The sequence below is a fragment of the Podospora pseudocomata genome, assembly GCF_035222375.1.
Source record: "Podospora pseudocomata strain CBS 415.72m chromosome 1 map unlocalized CBS415.72m_1, whole genome shotgun sequence".
Taxonomy (NCBI): Eukaryota; Fungi; Ascomycota; class Sordariomycetes; order Sordariales; family Podosporaceae; genus Podospora; species Podospora pseudocomata.
In genome coordinates, this window is record NW_026946363.1 from 1,210,427 (window position 1) to 1,226,386 (window position 15,960).

At 52.6% G+C, this 15,960-nt stretch overlaps 3 protein-coding genes and 1 non-coding gene across 4 annotated transcripts; 2 read left to right on the forward strand and 2 right to left on the reverse strand.

Annotated features, from left to right (window-relative positions):
• The first annotated feature begins 410 nt into the window (after positions 1 to 410).
• GDB1 (bifunctional 4-alpha-glucanotransferase/amylo-alpha-1,6-glucosidase) lies at positions 411 to 9,950 on the forward strand. The gene is made up of 3 exons (XM_062885015.1): positions 411 to 5,097; positions 5,160 to 9,543; positions 9,604 to 9,950. The coding sequence occupies exons 1-3, from the start codon at positions 4,868 to 4,870 to the stop codon at positions 9,703 to 9,705; spliced, it is 4,716 nt and encodes a 1,571-aa protein (XP_062747942.1). The 5' UTR covers positions 411 to 4,867; the 3' UTR covers positions 9,706 to 9,950.
• On the reverse strand, positions 563 to 2,426 carry GPD1 (glycerol-3-phosphate dehydrogenase; the record flags this gene model as incomplete). Its single annotated transcript, XM_062885014.1, has 2 exons — positions 563 to 2,300; positions 2,389 to 2,426. The coding sequence occupies 2 exons, from the start codon at positions 2,424 to 2,426 to the stop codon at positions 563 to 565; spliced, it is 1,776 nt and encodes a 591-aa protein (XP_062747943.1).
• Positions 9,951 to 10,487: 537 nt separating the features above from the next.
• Positions 10,488 to 10,577, forward strand: QC762_0004030. Its single transcript has one exon. It is a non-coding gene; the product is annotated as a tRNA-Tyr (tRNA).
• Positions 10,578 to 11,060: 483 nt separating this feature from the next.
• QC762_106210 (uncharacterized protein) lies at positions 11,061 to 15,061 on the reverse strand. The gene is made up of 4 exons (XM_062885016.1): positions 14,845 to 15,061; positions 12,668 to 14,783; positions 12,223 to 12,556; positions 11,061 to 12,168 (listed from the first exon to the last, which is right to left on the reverse strand). The coding sequence occupies exons 2-4, from the start codon at positions 12,669 to 12,671 to the stop codon at positions 11,865 to 11,867; spliced, it is 642 nt and encodes a 213-aa protein (XP_062747944.1). The 5' UTR covers positions 12,672 to 14,783; positions 14,845 to 15,061; the 3' UTR covers positions 11,061 to 11,864.
• Between the last annotated feature and the right edge of the window lie 899 nt (positions 15,062 to 15,960).

A 15,960-nucleotide genomic window follows, 5' to 3' on the forward strand; every position in this document is an offset into this window, starting at 1 on the left:
AAGAGGGTGGATATCGAATATCATCCATCTTCCGAGGACCAAGACATCTCGGAAAGCCATAGGCTGACGCGAGCGTCAGTTCAGTTTCTGTGCAAACAACGGTACATAATGTCATCTCAAAGTATCCAAGTTTCTAGACAACGCTGGCGAGGAGTTTGGAGTTTTATTTTTGTTTTTGTCACTTGGACATATGCACTCAATGCCAGCAAAGACACATTTATCTCTCTTCTCCACCGATAAGCAATGCATTTTGATTCGCCCAAAGCAATTTTATATGTTTGTAGCCATGAACAATCCCTACTTTCAGAAAACAAGAGGACAACATGTAGTCCATCATTATCCCGTTATATGCAAACTGTCAAACCTTTGTTGGTACAAGGTATGCATTTCCCAGTCCCCAGACCCGATACCAACCCGGTCCTTGCGGCCCCTCCTCTTACCCGCCTATAAGGCAGGTTAAATACATGTTATTTTTGACAGTACCAAAACTCAAAGACTCCCCATGAACCCCGCCCGTCCCTCATGCCTATGTCCTGGGTAAGAAAAAGATGACTTTTGAAACCTAATTCTTTCTGAAGAGGCTAGGAATGTCATTAACATTGACCTTGCCGTCCAGAATGCCGTCGACGAGCTTGAACAGAGGATACTTGTCCTCGATACCGCGCGCCCTCAAGAAGCTGCTGACTTCGCGCGAGGTCGAAATGCCCTGCAGCTTCTGCCCGTTGAGCTCTGTACGCTCAATCTCCTGAATGGACACTCCGCGCTCAACCGCCATCTTGGAGTACCGCCAGTTGCGGGCAGCGGTGCAGCTGACAATCATGTCGCCCCACCCGGCACTCTCCTCCCAGAGCGTTGCTGGCTGGATGGTCTCGGGGTAGAACTCGCGAGCGAACTGGATGATCTCCAACATGCCACGACGCATGACGGCAGTCTTGGCAGTCATGTTCCAGCCGTGACCCTCCACAAAGCCACAGGCAATAGCGACGATGTTCTTGAGCGCACCGCCAAGTGAGACACCCACCACGTCAGACACCATCGAGACGGTGAAGTAAGGACGGCTGAAGAGTGTGTGAAGGACCTCGTGGTCCAGCGGGGGATAGTCTTCCGGGACGGGTGTGAGCTTCGTCTTGACAATCTGGCCACGAGAGTCGCGGTGCTCCTCATAGGCCCCGTTGCCGTTGCCATTGGCTTGCCCGTTTCCGTTGGCCACGTGGCGGTCGCAAGGAGGTGTGTTGTAAGCAATGGTGGTCTCGCACCAGTTCTCGTTGGCGATTTCGCTGGCAATGTTGGCTCCGCTCAGGGCACCGCAATAAATCTCAAGCTGCTCGCCAATGAACTCGCAGATGAGTTCGATCTTGTCGTCGGTTACGGTCACACCCTTGATGCAGCTCACGCCGCGGGCATAGGGGAGGATCTTGCCCTTGAGTTGTCTGCAGATGTTGTTGATGAACTCGTGTGGAAAGTTGAAGATGAGAATGGTGGCGTCCTTGACAGCGTCCTCGATGCTGGGGTTGGCGATGAGGTTGGTCGGAAGGTTGATGCCCTCGAGGTACTTTGTGTTTTGGTGCTTTGTGTTGATGACCTCGGTCAGGTTCCGAGTCTCGCCGTCAACTCTCACCTTCTCCTCGTACACCCACATCTGAACATCCTTCTCGAAAACATCTGGGTGCTCGCTCGTGCTCTCAGCGATGACCTTGCCGACAGTGGTGCCCCAGTTTCCGGATCCAATCACTGCGACCTTGTGCTTGTGCGGAAAAGAGTCCGGTACGGTCATTTTGGCGGATTGAGAGTGTGTCGTACGGTGAGACGGCTGCTGCTTGTTGTTGAGAGTGAGAGGGGCAGCTAATGACACAGCGATGTTGGAACAGCCAAGCGGTGGAGCAAGACTAAGAGGGTCTAGATTGTGGCAGCGGGGCGGGGTCGGACGAGGAGAGGGAGCGACGCCGCAGTGGTGATCGGGATTGGGATTGTTGAGGAGGTGAGATGAGAAAGCACGACTTTGCCGGCAAGTTCTGGCTTCGGGTGAGGGTCTGGCTTTGGCTTTGAGAATGGGGTACCGGGATGGGCCGCTATGCGAGTGGATATTCCGACAGGAAAAATGGGGCAGGTCCGGCGTCGAGCAAGGGAAGGGCGATAAGCGACAAGACTTGGGAATGGAACAAGCAGCAGAGAAAATGGTCCGAAGCAGCAAGCGAGGGATGTTGGGACTCTTCTTGTAGTCCGCTAGTCGTAGTATCTTCATGAGCCAAAACAAAAGAGGCCGGGCGCGGGGACGGTGAGATGGGGCGGGGAGGGGGGGTCTGGATTCAAATAGGGGACTTTTCAACTGGTCTCTGGCTGCTGGCTGTGTGTGTCTTTGTCAATCAGCTTGTGAACTGGTTCGATGACCGCCACTGGCCGGAATTGCTGCGACGCGGTTGGCCCATTCCGAAAGGCATGACGCAAAGGGGGTTGCCAGGGAGGGCTTAATTGGCAGAAAATTGTTCACCGCCTGCCTCTTTTCCCTTCCTTTTTTATTTTAGGTCGTGGCTGACAGCTCAGCGCGAGCTTGTGATTGCGGGCCTTCCGTAACCACACACGGCTCGCCTCGGCCATCGCCGTTCAAACCTCCGTTCACCGAGGTCGCCAAGCCATCTCGGCCATAATCGACATACAGAATCTCTCATTCACCGAGGCTCTTATCAACATATCAGACCTTATCTCCGTGAGGGCCTCCTCCTCGCTCTGGAAATATCCTCACATTGATCACAAGACTCTGCCGAGGCTTGAAGAGCAACGGCTCCTGATAATGCGATAATTACCTGCCCATGCGCTGAGAATTTCTGCAATACCACCATGCCTCGGCCTTCAACACCAAGGCTGTTATCGCGAATACCACAGTGAATATGGCGATCGTTCCAATACGAGATGGTATCAACGGACCCCGGAGCACCGGATGCCGGCCCAGGACTTGAGCCGCATCATTTGGACGTCCGTGACAGAATCCCCTCGTGCTGTAGCCAGGGTCGGGCCGCTGCTTGGACGCCGGTGTTGCTGGGACATGCGTTTCTGCAGGATCAATACCTACAGGATGAATGGGGCTTCAACATGCACACATGGTGGAAGTGCATAAGCTCACTGCCAAACCATTCGCTTCTCGGGGTCGTCTGGAGTTGATATATAACACCACCACCGTTGGTACAGAATCAAAGTGGTGGTTGTCGAGTCAGAACCATCACCGTTGGAGGTCATCAAGGTTCACCATCGGCTGACCTCTGCGATTCTTTTGCGATCTCTCAGGTGTTGCTCGATCAGGACTTTGTCGACTTTCGACTCTGGATTTTGCCTAGGGAATAGGGCTGTTGCATAGGTACCCTGTTCTCGCTTTATCGTTGAAACAAAGATCGATACCACGATGCTATCGTTCCAACGTTCCAAGATGTGCTTCGGTTTCGGTCACCTATAAGAGTTCCGAACAGCTACCTGTCGTGAGGCTTGTATGTTGCCAAGATGCCGCCGAGGACATCAACAGATCAAGTTCCAGCCGCAGCAGGGGGGGCCACGGGGCGGGGGTCAACAAGCGGTCTGGACTCTACGGCGTGCAATTCGCCAAGCCCCTCGATTCTGCGTGATGTCATCGAACATGGGCGCTGAGATGCGCTAAAACATGCGGGGCACCGGGCGACGCCTCTCCTAATATTTCTCACTCCGGCCTCGTCACCACCATCACCATCAGGCGGAAACAACGTGGGATCATTCAAGGGGAACACGGAAAGCTGCTCCGATAGACAAGTGGATGGCAGTTTGACACGGGTTTTGACACGCGGAACCACCGGAGCTCATAAAGGAGGCTCGCCACCTATCACAATGTTTTGGGATCCAACCAAACTGCCCCGCTATCGAGTCTCAGGAGGCTCGAAGCACCCACCATTTATATAGGGAACGGGCGAAAATATCGGACTCTCTCGGTGTCGGTGCTCACCTTGGAGCGGGATGGAAGAGATTCTGCTTCAGGTGCCGCTCCGATCGGGCTTGATGGATAGGTTGGTGCCATTGAAAATTGAAACCAACAAGGACCCCGCCGGGCCGCACTGTCGGTTGCCCGCTTGTGCCTGTCAATCTGACGACATTACAGTATTCTTGGATATCGCAGGCCCATGCATAGGCCTACGAGCCGGGGCGTTCTGCGCCTTTGAACTTCCATTTCCGTCTTTTCTCTCCAAGCCTCTGGACAATCCCATGGGACCTGCAGGCTGCAGACAGCGGCGTAGGTTTCCAAGTGCCCTGTTACTGTTTGCTGCTCCCACAACCCCTGCCTCTCAGGAGGTTGAATAGGAATGGCTTCACCCCATCCATGCCTTCCAACTTTTCTGCATCTGCTTTCTTCCCTGCATAGAGACCCATACTCTTACAGTGCTGCTGTTCCCTGCTTTTCAGCTCTAACGATCCAAACCCGCACGAAGCTGTCCGAGAACCACAGAACCAAGCTCCGCTAAGCTGCCGATTCCCTAGCGCCTCGCGATTGACACGCAGGCCAACCTAACCTTGGTGTCAGACGGTTCCGCCCACAGGTAGCGAACCAGCTTTCGACGTGGCTTGTCACGACAGGGTGTCGGACTACTCTTTCGAATCGTACTTAGCTCGGGGTAGAGCTCTCTCTGTGATGTCCTCGCGACTTCTGCGCTCTCTCTGCCTCTGTTTCTGTCTCATCTGGTGCTTTTCAGACAGAAGGAGGTAGATCATCTGCCTTTTTGGCACCATTTGGACCCGACGCGGGGCAACGTCCATCACCATTGGTACCTTACGGATACCGTACCTCGACTAGCTGCATCTACAGCTCCCTATTAGCTCCCAAGTTCGCCCCCCTTTTTTTTTTCCTTCTTTCACCATGATCCCCAAAACCATGGTTTCCAACGAGGTTTACCTGCTGCCTCTCAACGATGATGGCTCGCCCCAGGTCGCCGGCGAGTACATCTATCTGGCACCCAAGACCAACGACCCCGTGACCATTCGATTTGCCATCGAGGGCACATCGAGCATCTGCCGCCATGGCAGCTTGTGGGTCAACATTCCCGAACAGGGACAAGAGTTCCGCCGGGACAAGTTTCGAGAGTTCAAGTATGTTTGTTGTCTGGGAATGCAATACATGTCGTACCACAAAGACTAATCTGTTTTACTAGGCTTGTCCCCGATTTCAACCGCACACTTGAGATCTCGATCCCCATCTACGAAGCCGGTGCTTATGCCTTTTACACCACATACGCCGAGCTGCCCGACCTTGCAAACAACTTGAAGCCTCAGACAAATGGCAATGCCAAGGTCCAGACCAAACAGACACCAACATACTACATCGATGTTGCACCACGGCTTTCTCTCGATGGTCAACCGCTGCCGCTGCCTGCACTGTCCGTATTCTCTATTATTAGCAAGTTTATGGGCAAGTATCCCAATGACTGGGAGAAACATCTCCGTGGCATCAGCGACAGGGGCTACAACATGGTCCACTTCACGCCACTGCAAGTGAGAGGTGACTCGAATTCCCCATACAGTCTCTACGATCAGCTCGGGTGGGACCCAGTCTGTTTCCCTGGGGGTGAGAAGGATGTGAAGAAGTTGGTCGACAGCCTCGAAAAGAACCACTCTCTTCTCAGCTTGACCGACATTGTCCTCAACCACACAGCACACAACAGCGAGTGGCTTCTGGAGCACCCAGAAGCTGGCTACAATCTCACTACAGCACCATGGCTCGAGTCGGCATATCTTCTGGACACCAAGCTGCTCGAGTTGGGCTTCAAGCTGGGAGACCTCGGGTTGCCTACGGAACTCAAGTCTGTTGACGATTTGGTGCTGATCATGGGTGCGATCAAGAAGGAGGTCATTGCTGAGATCCGCCTCTGGGAGTACTATGTTCTGGACGTCGAACGGGATGCTGATGCGGCTGTCGAATCTTGGGTCGTTGGCCGGACCAACTTCCCAGACGGTTCCATCGGCAGCCATGGTCTAGACGGCCTTCGCTCTACTTCCCTTGAGGAACAAGCGCAATGGATCACCAAGCACGGTCTTCAAAACATGGATCGTCTAGGAGAGCGTTTTAGGAGGCGTGCCGACCCCAGTGTGGCTGCGGCCCTCTTATCCGTTCTGTTTGGCAAGTACGAAGGCAGCAAGGGCAGCGTTGCCGACCAAGCCGCTGCTCGCAACGCCCTTGTCAAGATCCTAGACGTTGTCAATGTGCCCTTCTACGAGGAATACGACGCTGAAGTTGCCGATACTCTCCAGCAGGTCTTCAACCGTATCAAGTATGTCCGGTTGGATGACAACGGCCCAAAGCTTGGACCGATCAACCAGGCGAACCCCTTGATTGAGACCTACTTCACTCGTCTGCCTCTGAATGAGAAGACCAAAAAGCACAGGAAGGAGGACTTGGTGCTTGTGAACAACGGCTGGGTCTGGGGTGGAGATGCTCGGGTCGACAATGCCGGCCCTGAATCCCGAGTCTACCTTCGCCGTGAGGTTATCGTCTGGGGTGATTGCACCAAACTCAGATATGGTGCCGGGCCTCAAGACAGCCCATGGCTGTGGGAACACATGACCAAGTATGCTCGCATGTTAGCCAAGTACTTTGCCGGCTTCCGCATTGACAACTGCCACTCGACTCCTCTTCACGTTGCCGAGCACATCCTCGACGAGGCTCGCCGCGTGAGACCTAATCTATATGTTGTCGCCGAGCTCTTTACGGGCTCCGAGGAGTTGGACTATGTCTTTGTCAAGAGACTTGGCATCAGCTCTCTCATTCGTGAAGCCATGCAGGCGTGGAGCACTGGCGAGCTGAGTCGTCTTGTTCATCGTCATGGTGGTCGCCCCATTGGCAGCTTCGAGGTGGATGAGATCTCGAGTGCGGATGTTCGCAGTGGCTCCAAGACCAACGACACAAACGGTACCAATGGTACGAACGGACATTACACACGTGAGATCATTCGCCGCATCAAGCCAGTTCCTGTCCAGGCACTCTTCATGGACTGCACCCACGATAACGAGGTTCCTGCTCAGAAGCGCGATGCCCGTGACACGTTGCCCAATGCTGCCCTTGTCAGCATGTGCGCGAGTGCCACCGGCAGCGTCATGGGTTACGACGAGATCTATCCTCGTCTGATCGAGCTTGTCCACGAGACCAGACTGTACACATCCGAATCATCCAAGTTCCCAGTCAAGGTCGGCGAAGGCAAGGGTGGCATCGCTGGTGTCAAGAAGCTTCTCAACCAGATCCACACCCTGATGGGTATGGATGGTTATGATGAGACGCATATCCACCACGAAGATCAGTATGTCACTGTTCACAGAGTTCACCCAGTATCTCGCAAGGGATACTTCCTCATTGCCCATACCGCGTTTCCGGGATATGGAAACGGGAATGGCGCTTTCAACCCCGTCCACCTGACCGGCACCAAAGCCAAACACCTTGGTAGTTGGATGCTCGAGGTTGATGCAAGCAAAGAGGCTGTGGAAGAGGTTCTGAGCGACAAGAAGCTGCTCCGTGGCCTTCCCAGTCGTCTTATTGGTCTCCCTGGCGTTCGTATGGAGGTCAAGGGCCAAGACACCATTATCACTGTCCGCGAAAAGTTCCCTCCTGGCAGCATTGCGCTCTTTGAGACTTGGATCCCCGCGGCGGAGCACTCGAGTGGTTTGGACACCTTTGTCACGTCCGGAGCCAAGGCCGCGATGGCCGAGCTTGACCTGGTTGATCTCAACTTCCTTCTGTATAAGTGCGAGCCGGAAGAACGTGACGCCAGCGAAGGGAGAGATGGCGTCTATGACATTCCCGGACATGGCAAGCTTGTCTATGCTGGTCTTCAGGGCTGGTGGAGCATCATGAAGGATATCATCAGGGACAATAACCTGGCTCACCCACTGTGCCAAAACCTTCGTGATGGACAGTGGGCGCTGGACTATACCCTGGGTAGACTTGAGCGTGCGGCCAAGAAGGAGAACTTCAAGCGGTTGGGTAAGCCTGCTGCCTGGCTCAAGGAGCGGTTCGATGCCATCCGTGGTATTCCTAGCTTCCTTCTCCCGCGGTACTTTGCCCTGGTTCTCAGGACTGCGTACATGGCTGCATTCGAAAGGGGCATTTCCCTCATGAACAACAATGTTCAGAAGGGGCAATGGTTCCTCCAAAGCCTCAGCATGGTGAGCGTTCAGCAGACTGGTCTTGTCAAGTCCGCCTCGCTTTACCCTGATCGCCTGGTCCCATCGCTCGCTGCTGGCCTTCCTCACTTTGCTGTTGAATGGGCTCGCTGCTGGGGACGCGACGTCTTCATCTCTCTCCGTGGTCTCTACCTCGGTACCGGTCGCTTCGATGAGGCCAAGGAACACATCCGTGCCTTTGCTAGTGTGCTGAAGCACGGCATGATCCCCAACCTTCTTGGTAGTGGTAACACTCCGCGATACAACGCCAGAGACTCTGTTTGGTTCTTCTTGCAGTGCATCCAAGACTACACTCGGATCGTTCCTGATGGGCTGTCGCTGCTTGACGAGAAGGTCAAGAGACGGTTCCTGCCATATGACGACGCCTACTTTGATACCGCCGACCCTCGTGCCTACAGCAAGGAGAGCACCATCCGCGAGATCATCCAGGAGGTTTTCCAGCGCCACGCCGAGGGCATGAAGTTCCGCGAGGCCAATGCCGGCCCTAACCTCGACATGCAGATGAGTGACAATGGCTTCAACCAAGAGATCAAGGTCGACTGGTCCAACGGTTTTGTGTTCGGTGGCAACCAAGACAATTGCGGCACTTGGATGGACAAGATGGGCGAAAGCGAAAGAGCTCGCTCCAAGGGCGTCCCGGGCACTCCCCGTGACGGCGCCGCCGTTGAGATCACCGGTCTGTTGTACAGCGGTCTCAAGTGGTTTGCCTCCCTCCACGAACAAGGAAAACACGACCAATCCGGCGTCAGAAAAGCCGACGGCTCAACCATCACCTTCAAGGACTGGGCCGCTCTCATCAAGAAGAACTTTGAGCGCTGCTACTTTGTCCCCATCTCTTCCGAAGACGACAAGGACTACGACGTCAACCCTGCCATCATCAACCGCCGTGGCATCTACAAGGACTTGTACAAATCCGGCAAGGAATACGAGGACTACCAGCTCCGTCCCAACTTCCCCATTGCCATGACCGCCGCCCCGGATCTGTTTGTCCCTGAGCATGCCATGCACGCGCTTTGCATTGCGGACTCTGCTCTTCGCGGCCCGACGGGCATGGCTACGCTTGACCCAAGCGATTTGAACTATAGGCCTTATTACCGCAACAGTGAGGACAGTGATGATTTTGCGACGAGTAAAGGGAGGAACTATCACCAGGGGCCGGAGTGGCTGTGGCCTACGGGGTTCTTCTTGAGGGCGCTGCTCAAGTTTGATCTGATGAGAAGGGGGAAGGAGGATGCGGAGGGAAGGACGGAGGCGTTCCAGCAGGTGACGAGGAGACTGATTGGGTGTAAAGAGATGATTGAGCAGAGCCCGTGGGCGGGGTTGACCGAGTTGACGCAGAAGGGGGGGGAGGAGTGTGCTGATTCTGTGAGTTTCTTTTTGAAGTTATAAGGATTGATGATGACGATGTGCTAATACTGGATGCAGTCACCTACTCAGGCTTGGTCGGCGGGTTGCTTGATTGATCTTTATATGGATGCTGCGGAGGAGCAGGCGATTTTGGAGGCGAAGAGTTTGCCTCTGAGGTAGCTTGTTGGTTGGTGGTGGTAGCCATGATGATGATGATGACGACGGAACACGGGTGGAGGTCTTTTGTTTTCTTCGAGGGGGTGGTGGAACAGGTATAAAAACAGACATAGCATAGAATGGGTAAATTGGAATGGGAAATGGGTACAGTCGATGCCGAGATATTGGGGCTTTTGTGGTGCATGCGGATTACGTTGCCTAGCAAAGAACTTTTGGATCGATCCCTCTTGGATACTCTCTTGATGACCAAACCATTGCCTGCTTTCAAGGCCTCTGAACTATTGTATAAGGCATATGGGCTATTTCTCGATATATAATCGCCGTTGGTAAGTGGTGCTGATAGAGGCCTATCTCAACATGCAGCATTCCTTCCTCTGTCCAGAATGGTCGGGCAAGGTACCTATGTCAGCTGACGGCAGCGGCAATCTTGCACCAAAGCAAACGCAACATTCGATCAGACTTTTTCTGTTTTGTGTGCTGAAACAGGAGAATGTGAGAGAGATCGCGATGATAAGCCTACTAATCGTTGGTTGGATATAGAATGAAGAAGCAGTACGAGAAGAGAAAAGAAAAGAGCAACTAAGAAAAGGGGTGAACATCCGAATGGGGTAGCCCAGACTGTCGCTACGCACTCAGCCAGCTTCACAAGCAGAAAGGGGGTGTCCTTCTAAAGTGAGTAGGAAAGGAAGCAAAAGGGAAACAAAAAGGTGGCTGTGTAGGAAAAAAAAAAATAGATAGGAAAAAAGAGCTGTGCATAAAAACAGTTGATAAAAAATGAAGTTGTGTCCCCTCGACCGGAATCGAGCCGGTGACCTTTCGGTATCGATAAATTGCCATTTACAGCCGAACGTGATAGCCAACTACACCACAAGGGGATTTATTGTTTGTTGCATTGTTCATTTTAGAATTGTGCCTATGTTGAGAGGGCCACGCCGAACTCGATCTGTCTTTTGTTCCAGAGTCGGGTTTGAACTGCCACTGTACAAACCTGAGCGAAAACTGTTGAAACAACACCTGGGTTAGGTCTCCTCACCAGGCCAGAAAGAAGGTCCTGATGTGGCTGTTTGGGGCGTGCGTGGTTTGAGGTTCGATGGATGACGAGTCTTGGGGGCTTGGCCAGCCTACGCCACAGCGGACGTCGTGTGGTGCAGAGGGGATGGAGAGTGCTCAGCCTACTTCAGAAGAGGACCCCAAAGAGCAGTCAAAATGCTTCATCTCATGAATAGTATGCCTATGCTTTGTAAAAGCGTCTTTACCAAACTTTCAAGGCCTTGATCTTGTCTCACAGTGCCGCAGCGGGCGCGCAACGACACATCAACAGCGTCACACCACTGCTAACTCGCAACATCACCGCCTCACCGCAACTATACCCAAGGAATCTCACTCTCAGCAACAGAATTCGTCTCTCCATTCTCCATATCAAACGGTATGCACTTTATGTAAATACCTAACCCCTTTTATACTTGAACTTTCCCACTAACACCCTTCACTCCCCTTTCTTTCCCTAGCCAAAAAAAAAAAACAAAAAAATAAAAAAGGAGCGTGTAGGTATAACCAAAACCCAAAATCCACGTGTCCTATCCAAAACCAGCTCATTTCCCATCATCAATAATGCAAAATAAAAGGAGTGACTCGCCAATCCACCAAAAGATGTCCATCCATTCCCAATGTCTCCTCCCATGGTAGATACCCGCCTGAACCAACCACAGCACACACGCAATGCAATGAGGAACGTTCTAAGGAAAGGTACAAAAGGTGGTGAAAAAAAAGATATTATACTGCGTTTGTTTCAAATACCTACGTGAGAAGAACGAAAATTAGAAGGAAAAAAGCATCGAATAGCCCAAAAAAAAAAAAAAAAAAGGGAGAGTGATGGGGTATAATGCATCGAAAATTCCACTTCGAATGCACAAAAAAAAAAAGATCCCTGAAACCTGGTTTTCCCCTGGGCCCCTTTCCCAAACCAACCCGTCCCATGCACACACCGCACTGTTTTGGTGATATAGTGGGTGTTTAGTTCTGTGTGTTATTTACGTCTATACCTCTCTGGGTCTCCAGAGAGTATTGTGTTTGTGCAATGCGTAGTGAGTTGCTGATGAAGTCGATGCGGTTCAATATGATGTTGGACTGGTATCCAGAAAAACCACTCATTCCTGAGCCCCTCACGTCCTCTCCTTGACAATCCACCTCTTCTTCTCTTTCGGCTTCTCCTCATAAACCCGGGCAGCGCTGAGGGGTGCTGGTTCGAACATGCCGGCTGATGGACGGTGAATTGACCCAGAGTTGCTTTCGTTTGGCACGACTCTCCCTGACTCGGTGGCATGCGCGAGGTTGGCACCCAAGGCGTACTGGCGGTCCTTCTTACGCAGGTATCGTTTCCTCCAGATGCAGGCGCCAACCCAGATACCGACTATCGCCACCACCATGATCACCAAGAAAATTACCCATTGGTAATGTGTCTCGATCCTGTAAGCCTTGGTTAGCCAAAAAGTCTCGGGCATAGCGAAAACGTCGTCTTACCAGGTGCCGCCAGTAGAGTTCTGCGCGGGCCGCACCGTCGATGTGGACGTCGTTTGTTGCCCGGCAGTGGTGGGTTGTACATTGGAGCAAAAGCCCGAAAACCACTGTTGGATTCTCGAGTAGGCAGACGGGTCAGATGCACACGCATCGGGGCATACTCCTGTAGTGCCCGTCTTCCAGGCCGCCAACCTAGGGTCGTTGCAGAAGCAGCTATTGTAGACGCTGTTGTCGGCTGGGGGCGCTCCTGGTGGTACGCAGCCTCCGTTGACATCGTATAGAACACCACAATCCTTCACACAAGCAGGCAGCTGCCCCTCGGGAATAAGAACGATGTCTGCAGTGAACAGTCAGTACGGGTCTGTGGGAAACACAAGTCGGTTACATCTCGAAATTGACGTTGCGCAGTACGTCCTTCAGGGAGATGAGCGATGGCAGTTGAACGTACCCATTGCGAAGAATGTTGGCAAACAAGATTGAAGCTAGTGTAAAGTGCCTGCAGCTAATATGTTGTTGATTGACGATGGGAGGCTGTCGATGTATCGCAAATCCCGACGGAAAGAAACCGCTGCTGGCTGCAGGAAACCACGATGCAGTGATCAGCAGGACAGCCAACCGATCACCTGGAGGGCTGGTGACGTTGACACAAGCGCCCGCCTGTCGTCCGAAAAGCCAATTCTCCTTTGACAGGCGCCCGAAAAGTGTTTAAACTAGCGGCGACCGGGAACGTCGGAGAGATAGAAGAAAGAAGGGATGCAGACAAATGCTGTTGTTTTTGTTTCCTTCGTCCTAGATCGATGCGGAGAGGGTCTTTGTTCGGTCGTCGGCACTTGGGTGACGTCGCTATCGGTAAAACAGTCGCTTTTCCTTCCTTGGTATCCCTCAAATACTGCCAGCTCCGTTTCTGGAGTCGGCCAAGTCTTTGTCGATTCGTTGTTTTGTCGAAGCCGAAGAAAACAGCCCAGGAAGCCAAGATGCAAGTGTCGGGATGTCGTCGTCGCTTATAATCCGTATCGAGCACCTTTTACAATTTCAGATCTTTCAAGAGCGAGCGAATGGTCCTTGAATTCGTCCTTCTTCCTCAATTCACTGTCGCCGTCGAAATGGCGCGAATAACGAGCGTCGTTGGTGGTGGTGGGAACGAGGGGAGGGTGGATGAGCAAGAGGGAAAGGGAAAAACAGGGAAAATGGCGGTGGTGCAGAGGCAATAGGAAAATCAGCGAGTGAGAGGCGGGTGTGGGTGGTCGTCACTGGTCAGACAAGTTGGCGGGCTGCAACCTGGAATCGGTCGCTAGCTACAAGCAGTTCGGGTGGGCTGGGGTCGGTGACCCGGTCCGATGGGCTGAGTGATCAAGCACAAGCAGTGAATCAATAGAGGAGCGGTTGGCGGTCTGGTCTGGCTTCCCTTTCGTTTGGGCGGCATTCATCAAATCCCCAAAACGCGCGGGTCCGCTGTGAAGGCTGCTGACGAAGCACCCTGGCAGTGTCTAGACACACACTGACGGCCACTGACACCCCAACGCATGGCGAGTGATCACGGTGGCATCCAACGCAATTCAATGGCATGGGCCAAGCAGCACGGGCCCTTAGGTCCCTACACCCTCAACGTGACCGTAGCACGTTTGGTATAGCGGCCAAATTGTGGGCGTGAGGGCGCCGCGCTGCGCTCTCACTTCTCTCGTATGGAAGTAATTACCTCTTCTATACAGTAACCCCCGGGCCGGTGATTATCGTGCTCCCGTTGGAGCATTCCTTCGTTTCTTCAGCCCACCTTGATTTCACCTTCATTCAGCCCTCAAGGTGCCTCAGCAGGGGACCCCGCGCCTCCAATCGATTCACGTCATGGTTCAACTTTCTCAGACATTTGGAAGGCTGAGGCTAAACAAGACAGAACAAAAGACCAGACAGCAGGGCATGGCATAACAAGTCCCAACCATGACAAGCCCAGGCAGCTTTTTTACCTCAACAACGCAACCAACACCGAGTTTAATAGGATCCGGCTCGACCGGACGAAAACATCAACCGACTCTCAGCGTTCAATGACACGCCATCAGCGGGAAAAAGCGGGCCATGTACATGCTTCGTGGGCCTGTTCCACACCCCACAATTACCCAGAGCGCCACCAATCAGCTGGGACGCGCCGGGGCGATTCACCGTTCGCTGCTTCGGTGCCGTTTGTACCTGGACCTTTTTTCGCATTTTAGCCATAACGTTGCATTATTGAAATATGCAAACCACCACCTACCCAAAAGGTTGATATTTCTCTTTTTTGCATCCGTATAGGGTGGTGGGTATATGTAATAGCTCACGTAATAATCGCTCGTGTTTGTGTGCGTCCTTGCTTTGGTGGTCGGGGGCCCAGGGATAACGTCAGACCAGTGGTAATTAACAGCCACAAGGTGTGAGGGGGAATGCAAGGTACCGGGCATCATGTCCGCGCGGCAGCAGGAACGGTATGCCTCATCGGAGTGAACCTACATGCGTTTTTGGCCATGGCGTTCAGCTTATGTGGCTGATATTGTGGATAGGACAGCAGTCGAAAACTCGTTGGGGGTTCGAAAAGACTGGACATTGGTCAGTTTGACATTATATGAGGACTTCATGCTCGAGGAAAGATTGAGGTACCTCAGATACTCATGGAGAACATATTAGGAAGCTAAACTCCGATCCTGGGTGAGAAGGATTATGTCAAAACTCGAAGTGAGCAACAACAAACCAAAGATTCCCGAATCGGATGATGACAAGGCGGAAAGGTTGAACCCAAAGTAAAGCTCAAAGTCCAGACCTCGGTGAGGTCAAACTCACCTCTAGCAAGTCGGTGTAAACAACCAGCACATCACGAACCAAGAAAGAAAAAAAAAGAGAAACACTCAGCTGTTAAGAAGACCCAGAAACAGCCACAATCTGAAAAATCGCCCGACCCGCGGCTACACCTTCCGCAACACCTCCCCAGAAAGTCCCTGCATGGGTTTCGACCCTACCCTAGATTCTGTAGGATACCGCCCCTCCAGAAATAACTGACCATCCTTCCTCAACGTCATCAAACGTTGAACAGTACCTAGATCAGGCATCCTCTAGTTCTGTACCCATCTCACACGTCTAATCTTGCCTCTTTAGCTATTGTCCTTCGCCTGCCGCTGTGGCAAAAGAAGATCACTCGGCTCCGAGGTATAACAACAAGCTGCCCGGTAGTAGTTGCCTTCTTTCCTTTTCTGGATTTTCACGCATGAGGATGGCCTGGTGTTATCAAGACTGATTTTCTCTCTCTGCGTGTGTGTGTGTCACCCCTTTGAAGGATTGATCCCCCAACCCACGACCACGTGCTGTGATGGGCTTTCTGTGTGACGGGAAACCCGGCGCCCCCGGCAGTCCTTTCCGAAGTGAGGTTGATAGGCGCCTAGAGGTTACCTAGGGGTAGGTGTGGAATTGACCAATACCGCGGCTTCCCAGGTTTGTTTGATAAACGTGGCGATAAAAGAGACAGTTCGCAATGTCAAGAGGGGAGAAACATACATGACATTTGGCAGGACGCACTGTCAAATGAGGAAACATACCCCCAGCCTTTCGCCCTGGCGGTGAGGGTTTATTTGAAGGGATATACCCAGGTTGGTTTTCAGGTCTGCTGGGTTTGGCTGAATAGATCAGACGGTGACATGATGGTAAAACATTATACAAGTCTTGCAGGCTTTGGTCATACAATCAACAAAAAAAACCCTTTTTTTCATTGCTTTTCATGCCACC